Source organism: Galeopterus variegatus, unplaced genomic scaffold, assembly GCF_000696425.1.
Source record: "Galeopterus variegatus unplaced genomic scaffold, G_variegatus-3.0.2 Scaffold998, whole genome shotgun sequence".
NCBI classification, from domain to species: Eukaryota; Metazoa; Chordata; class Mammalia; order Dermoptera; family Cynocephalidae; genus Galeopterus; species Galeopterus variegatus.
In genome coordinates, this window is record NW_007727109.1 from 279,655 (window position 1) to 289,302 (window position 9,648).

Consider the following 9,648-nt stretch of genomic DNA (forward strand, 5'->3'; position numbering starts at 1 on the left):
ATTTGAAAAACAGCATGCTGAGTATATGGAATAGGCCTGAAGATCTCAATAGCGCATTAAACTATATTCTCTCAACCTATATAAGGCTCAGTGGGGCAAAGTTTTTTGTTTACTACAGTCTGAAAAAAGATTTAGTACTACTATGGTCATCATAAAATAAAAATGCAATCTCAATGTCTTATAGCTAACCCGATAGTATTGTTTATAACAGTGCATATGTATAAACATATAATTTATATCTAAATTATAAAAATTATCATGAATATATTATAATAAATAACATTATATTTGTAATTATATAAAATATATAGTATCATTATCATACATTATTATATTATTATATATACTATTACATTTCTATTCATTATAAACGCTTCCTCTGCCTGGGAAAGATTACCTATTAAAAGTACGTATCACCTGGGATTAGAGTAGACCCAAACTTTTGAGTAATCCAGTCATTATAGGAAAGACTTTAAAAGGATGTACTACGGTGGGAAAGTAAGCCAGTCCTGTTGGGAAAGTAACGGTCCAGAAAATTGGCCTAGTCATATAGCAGGTAGACTGATAGCAAGTCTTCCTCTTGCTTAGGACTTGGTGTGCAAGTTTTATGGTTAGAATAGTAACAAGGTGGGGTGGGGGGGTGGGGAATTAAGGTGAAGGTGGAGTTACTTTTACTTTCAGATCATTAAGAAAATATGCAACAACAAAAGTGTTACACACGCAAACCATACTGCAGCTGTATTTCTGTTTCCCATTCCTTAATCACTCCTGCACGCTTTCATCAGATGGTTCTGTCCAGCTTTGAGCTTCCGAGGCCTTTCATAATGCAGAGCCATCCTAAGTTTCCAGCCCAGCTCCCTGCACCATCTCCTCCCTGCCCTCAGGTTGGCAGTCAAGTCATGATTCTTCCCAGCTCTGGGTTTCGTTCATTTGTCGCTCACGCATCCTGCACCCTCTCTACCTCTGTGTTCTGAACCTGGCTCTCTCCTCGGAAGCTCAAGTCAGGTCCCACTTCTTCCTGGAGGCCTTTCTGACTGCTCCCTCCCTCTGATTTTCCTTCCCACATTCCTGGTCCCTTTGCACCTCTCTTTTCTACCAAAGGCTCCAACTCAGGCTCCTTGAGAAGACTCCTGTCCCTTCTGTCCTCTTACTCACTCAGTTTCATCTATTTGCTGTGGCCTTAGAACCCATTCACACTCCATTTAGTGCTGGGACATGCCCCTGCTTCCCACCCTCCTCCTCACACGGGACTCAAAACCAGTTCCCCATGGCTTAGGTTTTGGAAGCAGAGCTTATGGCCCAGCCTTCACCCACTGGGTTCTGGAATGCCAGCCAAACCAAACTCGTGATATTTCTCCCAAATGCCCTTCCTTATCTCAGTAAAGGCAACTCATTCTTCCAGTTACTCAGGCCTTGGAGCTGTCACTGCCTCCTTCTTTCATTCCCTCATGCAACCCATTAGCTAACCCTATCTTCAATTCCTTCTAAACTTAACCAGGACCACCTCTTAGCACCTCCACTGCTATCCCACCCCCGCCCATCTACGCTGCCCTCATTTCCCCCCGGATTATTGCAGCAGTTGCTAAGCATGTCCCCCTGCTTCCAGTCTTGCAGCCCCTCCTCATGGCATCTGGAGTGCTCCTTTAAAAATGTACACTGTATCACTGGCTCCTCCTGCTCACATTTTATCAAGGGCTTCCCATTTCACTGAGTCAAATCCAGAGTCCTCATCATGGCCCTCTCTGACTTATCCCCCGGCACTCTCTTCCTCCCTCAGTCTGCTTTAGCCACTGTTCTTGCTGATCCTCGAATCTCCCAAGCACGCTCCTGCCTCACCAGCCTCAAACCTGCTATTTCTTTTGCCCCAAATACTCTTCCTCATGGAGATATCCTCATGGCCCTTTCTTCCTTCAAGTATTCCTTCATTGTCACCTCTGCAGAGAGGCCCTAGATATCCTCATGGCCCTTTCTTCCTTCAAGTATTCCTTCATTGTCACCTCTGCAGAGAGGCCTTCCTTGACCACATACATAAGATAGTACGCCCTCCGTCCCCACCCATCTCTGTGTCCCTCTTATCCAGCTTTCCTTTCCTTCATAGCATGCAGTCCCACTGGATGTGACATATGTGTGTGTGCATATGTGTTCTGTCTTGTCTCCTCCCACTGGAAAGTTAGCTCCTCTGGCAGAGATGTATTCATTGTTAAATCCCAGTGCCCAGAAGAGTAACCTGGAATATGGTAAGTGCTCAGAACGTTCAATGAATGGATGAATGACAGTCTCCATCTGCATGCTACTCGACTGCTTGACCTCCAGCCTCAACCCTCACTTTATCTCCTTGTAATAAAAAGCATCACTGTTCAAAGCCCTGGAGATTCCTATCTACCATATCCATCAGCAAACTGATGGCCAAATGATGTATGTCATCTGCACATTTGGAAAGTATCACATTTGCTCTACCTCGACCAGCAAATTGGCTGGGGGGATGTTGAGTTTGCACAGAGCAGCTCTGGCACCCACCCTGAGATCTCCTCAGGCCTGCTTTTACCTCCAACATCACAGTGACAGGTCAGAGCCTGGACTACCAGCTATCCATGAAGAACCTTCAGGAAAGACTCTGGCAGCCAAGAACCCTGCCCAGCACCAGGCCCCGGGGAAATCATCCAAGTGCACAGCACTTTCTGGCTCCCCTTCCAGCCCACACATGCTACCTACTCCACTTCCTGGAGGCCTTCCAGGTGGTAGCATCATTAACTCGTGGTCTTCTAAGCTCATTCCTCTTACCATGCAAATACTTTACTGGACCAGCTCTGGATGATACTTTACTGGACCAGCTCTGGATGAATCACAGAAACTGCTCTCCACTCCATGTTCAAAAGTTGGGCTCTGACACTTATTAGCTGTGACATTAGGGAAATTACTTACTCTCTCTGAGACTCAGTTTCCCTTCCTTTAAGTAAGACACAATAAAACCTATCGACAGGCTTGCTAGGGGGATTTAAAGAACTAGAACTGATAATGTACTTACAGAACCTAGTATATTGCCTGGGGTATAATAAGTGCTTAGTAAATGCTGCCAAAAAAAAGGAAAATATGATCAGAAAATGACAAAACCAACAAAACTGTAATGGTAATCCATATCTCAGAGGCAGCATGGGGTAATGGTCAAGACATAGACTTAGAACTCTGACACACCTGCAGCAAGTTTGCTATCTGTAGAACCTTGGACATGTTAACTTCTTTAAGTCTCAGTGTATTCATCTACAAAATGGAGTCAATGCCTGCCTCATATGTCTATTGTGAGGATTAAGTAGGAAAGATAATGGATATAAAACTTGTATACCAGTATCTGGTCTATAGTTAACCATTTAGATATACTGAAAAATCAATCATTTAATTACAAATTGGGGGACTGGTTGGTAAGCTCAGTTGGTTAGAGCATGGTGCTGATAACACCAAGGTCCAGGGTTTGATCCCTGTATCAGCCAGGCACCAGAAAAAATCAATAAATAAAATTACAAATTGTATGTTTTAATTCATTGAAAGAAGAGCCTCAATCCTCTTTGCCAAAGCCTTACTACCTTAAAGCTATAAACTTAAAAGTAGAAGAAATTTATTTCTCTAAAACTGTTCTATAATTCAAATTGGCCATTATTTTCAGTTAATCTGAAAACATGAGTTTTCATTGTTGAGATAAAAGTAAATTAGAGACGAAGGAACTTCTGGTGTATACTTTGTTATCCTAAACGGTACATGCAAATTGCGGTGTAAATAAGTCCAAACCTGGAGGAATGGAGGTTGCTATGAACTGTAGATAATCGTTATTCACTTGCTTTTTAAAAATCCAAACAAGAGGTCTTTAAATAGTTTCAGTATCACAGATAAAATGCTCTAAGTTTATTCAGTACAATGCTCTCTCTGTTCAAAGAGGCAAAACATCGCCAAGCTGGGGATGTGACACACACATTCACTGAGTCATTTTACAAAACATCCAAATCCCAGAACTAATTCTGATTCTCTTTTTCTCATTTGAAGATATAATGAAAACTTATTTTCTAAGTCATTACAAATAATATTTTTGCTTAGAATATTTCTCGCATTCTTTTTCAGATTTTTTTCTCTCATGGAGAAAAATGGTTTGGAAACACATATAAGAAGCGGATCTCTGCTCCTGTTCACAACTGAGCTCCCCGTGCTTGGCCCCGCTCTCTTCCTTGGGCTGTGGCCACTGGTTTTCATGCTCACGCCTATGCCTCCACCAGCAAAGAGCAAGGGAGTCTTACCGCTTGGAAATGATTCAAAGAATCCCAAACAGGAACATCAACTGGCCCAGCCCTAGAGCCAGGAAGGGTGGTGCACTAGGATGCATAGTCCCCTCAGAACCACACCTGTAGAATAATGGGTAAAAGTATTTTGCTAAAGGATAGGCCCTAGGTTCTGCTACCAGAGGAATGCAGGAGGCTGGATAGACCAATAACTCCTTGAATCACATATGCCTTCTTCTTCTGTCGTGGGTTTGGCACCCATAAGGTAAAACTCAGTCTGACCTAGCAAAGTTGTGTTTTAGGTGGAACTATACCTGATTACTTACCTCTGATGCTGCCATATTTTCATAGGGGGTGGTGGGGAGGAAACAACCATAACAGAAGCACAATCATTTTAGATTTTTTCTCTTCTCCTTATCTCTGCCAAACTATTTTGTATAGGTGCTAACTATGGCTCTTTTGGTAATGCTTTGGTGAAATCCAAACCAACCCAAACAACATGTTACTGACTTGATTCAGAAAAGCCAAGTGGGTAGAGAAGATCTTTATCTCTCCCTGAGAAGTAACAAAGAGGCGCCAGGAGTCTTCAGATCAAGTGACAAGCCAACTCTGAGCACAATTTCTGAATGCAGGGTGTACATCTCCTACTTAGCAATTAGCATTTGCTACCAGTTAGTGTTAATGATATGCTAATGTCCTACCTCCCCAAATCAACTGAAAGCCACTTGTAGGCAAGAGCCATCTTCAATCTCTTAATATTGTCTTCTCTTGCACAAATTATACTTCTTGTCTCATGCTTTGAATCATCTGGCTCTGCGCTCCTTGCCATCTCTACCACCAAGTTTGCACCAACTCAGAATTTTCATTTCCACCTCCGAGGTGGAGATTTGGGTGATTTCCTCCAATACCTACCTTCATGATCCTTCCAGTGACTCCATCTTGTAGCTCCTTCACCTGCCTTAGCTCATACCACATCTTTATTCCACATTAGCAACACAGTCCTCCAGAGCGGCCCCACCTTTGAAATTCCTCCCTGGAATCACAGCTTCCTGTGTAGCAGAGTGATTGAAAGCTGGCTCAAATCCTGATTCTGCCATTTGCTAGATATGACCTTGATGATTTGCTTATTCTCTCAGTGCCTCAGTTTCTTCCTCTGTAAAATGGGGAGTATAACAGACCTGCCTCACAGATTTATGAGGATTAAAGAATCATACAGGAAAAACATATAGTAAGTGCTCAATAAATGCTCGCTATTATTACCTGCTCCCTTTTTCACTGGTACTAAAAGTTCCCATTAATTTTCTGCACCCCATCCTTGAGGGCTCTCTATTTCCCAGTATACTTTCCCTCTCCAGCTTTTCTTTCCCTTCCTACCCTAGATGCCATGAGCTTTCACCAGTACCTTGAATTCATTCTGATCTTGCCCTGCCCGCCTATATCCAACGTGAGGTTAATCTAATTATCCCAAGTTCTACTGGAGAAAATGACATAAGCTCAGGCACCATTTCCATTATGCATGATTATTTTCAATCTCAGTGAGTTCTCATGAGGTTGATCAACTGTTTATCATGCCCGAGCCCCATGGCAGCTGGTCCAAACAGCTTCNTGACCTAGCAAAGTTGTGTTTTAGGTGGAACTATACCTGATTACTTACCTCTGATGCTGCCATATTTTCATAGGGGGTGGTGGGGAGGAAACAACCATAACAGAAGCACAATCATTTTAGATTTTTTCTCTTCTCCTTATCTCTGCCAAACTATTTTGTATAGGTGCTAACTATGGCTCTTTTGGTAATGCTTTGGTGAAATCCAAACCAACCCAAACAACATGTTACTGACTTGATTCAGAAAAGCCAAGTGGGTAGAGAAGATCTTTATCTCTCCCTGAGAAGTAACAAAGAGGCGCCAGGAGTCTTCAGATCAAGTGACAAGCCAACTCTGAGCACAATTTCTGAATGCAGGGTGTACATCTTCTACTTAGCAATTAGCATTTGCTACCAGTTAGTGTTAATGATATGCTAATGTCCTACCTCCCCAAATCAACTGAAAGCCACTTGTAGGCAAGAGCCATCTTCAATCTCTTAATATTGTCTTCTCTTGCACAAATTATACTTCTTGTCTCATGCTTTGAATCATCTGGCTCTGCGCTCCTTGCCATCTCTACCACCAAGTTTGCACCAACTCAGAATTTTCATTTCCACCTCCGAGGTGGAGATTTGGGTGATTTCCTCCAATACCTACCTTCATGATCCTTCCAGTGACTCCATCTTGTAGCTCCTTCACCTGCCTTAGCTCATCCCACATCTTTATTCCACATTAGCAACACATTCACATAGCAACAACCTACCTTCATGATCCTTCCAGTGACTCCATCTTGTAGCTCCTTCACCTGCCTTAGCTCATACCACATCTTTATTCCACATTAGCAACACAGTCCTCCAGAGCGGCCCCACCTTTGAAATTCCTCCCTGGAATCACAGCTTCCTGTGTAGCAGAGTGATTGAAAGCTGGCTCAAATCCTGATTCTGCCATTTGCTAGATATGACCTTGATGATTTGCTTATTCTCTCAGTGCCTCAGTTTCTTCCTCTGTAAAATGGGGAGTATAACAGACCTGCCTCACAGATTTATGAGGATTAAAGAATCATACAGGAAAAACATATAGTAAGTGCTCAATAAATGCTCGCTATTATTACCTGCTCCCTTTTTCACTGGTACTAAAAGTTCCCATTAATTTTCTGCACCCCATCCTTGAGGGCTCTCTATTTCCCAGTATACTTTCCCTCTCCAGCTTTTCTTTCCCTTCCTACCCTAGATGCCATGAGCTTTCACCAGTACCTTGAATTCATTCTGATCTTGCCCTGCCCGCCTATATCCAACGTGAGGTTAATCTAATTATCCCAAGTTCTACTGGAGAAAATGACATAAGCTCAGGCACCATTTCCATTATGCATGATTATTTTCAATCTCAGTGAGTTCTCATGAGGTTGATCAACTGTTTATCATGCCCGAGCCCCATGGCAGCTGGTCCAAACAGCTTCTTGTCTCTATACCCCTCTTACACTACCTCCCTGCATCTTTCACAAAATTACCGTGCTTCCAAGAGGGCCTCCATTGACACTAATAGATTAGGCTATTTACACTGTTCTCTCATTTGCTTTTTAGACTTCAACAATCTACTTTTTCTATTGGTGCATCTAGATTTACCTCATACTTTTTTAAGAGTATCTAGTTCCATATGGTAGGACTATATATGGTAGTACTATATTTTAACCATTCTACTAATGGGATGGTTGCTTAGAAGATTCTCACTACTAATGGCTTTGTAATTATTAAATATAGTGGCCTCTTTTCCATCTTTATCCTACTTGCTCTTTCTGCAGAATCTGACATTCTTATTGACCTCTGGAACCCCACGAAACTGTTGCCTAGGCATTCACTACCCTGCCTGGTCTCTCCCACTTCGCTGCTCTTTCTTGGTCCCTTTATCCAGCTTCTCCTCCACAGTCTGCCTCTTACATCTAGGGTCTTCCAGGTTTCTATCCTTAGTGGGTGTTTCTCTTCCCCCCACCCCCCATGTCCATGGGGTGTCTTCACCTACGCCAAAACATTAAACATTATTCTATTTGCTGATGATTTCCAAATCGATCCAATCACTCTCCTGAATTCTAAATATAAATTTCAAATCGCCTACAGTGCATCCTGACCTGTGGGCCCTACAGACACTACTGTCTTAATTTGCCCCAAATTGAACTTCATGATTTCCCTTTTTACATTTTCATCCCTTTCCCATTCAGCCCACCCCTAGGCCTGCCCATACTACCACGGCAACTAGAGTGATTTTTGTAAAAGCATAAATCGGACATGATGATTCCTTTGCACTTGGTATGAGGCACTCTGCCTTGAGGTCCTCACATGGCTACCTCCTGTTTGCCCTTCAGATCTTGGCTCAAATGTCGCTGCAGAGAGGCTGCTCTGACCACCTGAGCAAAAGTGTTCTCCTCACGCCTCCTCCAGTTACTCTATCCTGTTACCCTCTTCCCATTGCACATACAACTACTGGAAATGATCTCTTTTATTTGCTTCCACACTAATTGCCTGTGTCCCTCTTCTAGAATGCAAGTTCCATGATGATGGGGCCTCTGTCTTGCTATCTGCTGTATCCTCAGAGCCTACAACACCCCCTGGAACCCAGCAGGTCAGTCAATGCATGGAATAAGTAAATAAATGAACTCTCATCCTTTAAGAACAAAGGGCTTGCTGTTAAAGTAAGATAAGAATTGAGCAGCACATTTCAACCTGAACAGTTATGTTTCAGGGAGAGGTGCTTCCTTGCCCAACCCACTTGCTCTAAAGCAGTCCATTCATATTCATAAACGGATTATCTGTAAATTACAAGCTGATCTCTGCAAAGAGAATCTTAATGGCAAGTTAGCCCCACCCACCATTCTCACCACCCTTTCACGTTAAACCTGACACAGTCATAACCACCACCTGCTATGGAAACCATTCCTGCAAAGATTTGATCCCAGGACACTGAGGGATGGGGACCCTCTGGCTGACACCTCGAGGATTCCCGGGGCTAAAGAGATTCAGGTCTGGGACCCACCATTCCACATCCTCCCATCCGGCGACACATCCTCTCCAATTCGCTCAACAGACACAGCTTGCTCTTTCTGCCCTTTACAGAGGAGGCACAGGACACTCAGGAGGCGCTAGCTTGTCCCGGAGCTTATGCCGAGGCCCCCCAGGCGGAGTCCCCACCCAGGTCCCAAAGGCTTCAGAGCTCAAACTCCGCCCGCTTGAACTACTTTATTTCCTCGAGAATCCTCTGCGCCCTTTTTGAAAACAACACTTGAAGCCCGCACTGGAGGGGTCAGGAGGAGCACAGAGGGACAGAGAGCCCCAAGAGCGGCACGCGGGGGTTCTTCGCGGACCCGCCCGGCTCGCAGAAGTGACTCCTGGTGACAAGCAAGAGTAGGGAGCCGGCACGACGCAGGCTTCGCGCTGCAGGAGCGGGTTCCTGGCCGGGGGACGGAGGGGGGACACCGGGAACACGGGGCGAAGGGACGGTATTAGGTGTTTCGTCAGATGGGGGGCGGGGAGGGGAGGACTAGGTTTGAGGATGGAAGCGATCCCCGCGGGAGGGAAGAACAAAGCGGTGGCCCGCTGTCACCCGAACGCCTCTCGGGCTTGGACTGGAAAGGAGGGTGCCAGGAAGGGAGGGGAGGGGAGCGCACGCCCCGCGAGCGATCGGGAGTCCGCATTTACCACGACGCCTCGCCGGGAGTCTGGCGCCTCCTCGCTGCTCCCGGCCATGTTTCTCCGGGGAAAGCGGGAAGGGAAGACGTCGCGGGAAGGATCGGGAGGGCGGGGGGAGGGGTGGGG

The 9,648-nt window shown here is 44.7% G+C and overlaps 1 protein-coding gene across 4 annotated transcripts in view; it reads right to left on the minus strand.

Moving 5' to 3' along the window:
- Positions 1-9,627, minus strand: part of PRTFDC1 (phosphoribosyl transferase domain containing 1) — a 92,492-nt gene extending 82,865 nt beyond the window's left edge. For 2 of the 4 annotated variants that reach the window (XM_008574103.1, XM_008574106.1), the window contains exon 1: positions 9,532-9,603. In XM_008574103.1, the coding sequence (XP_008572325.1) occupies positions 9,532-9,579 (48 nt within the window). In that variant the 5' untranslated portion in view covers positions 9,580-9,603. Of the gene's footprint in view, positions 1-8,869; positions 8,915-9,531 lie in introns of those variants that run through there. The other 2 variants (XM_008574105.1, XM_008574104.1) reach the window with 2 other exon arrangements.
- Positions 9,628-9,648: the final 21 nt, after the last annotated feature.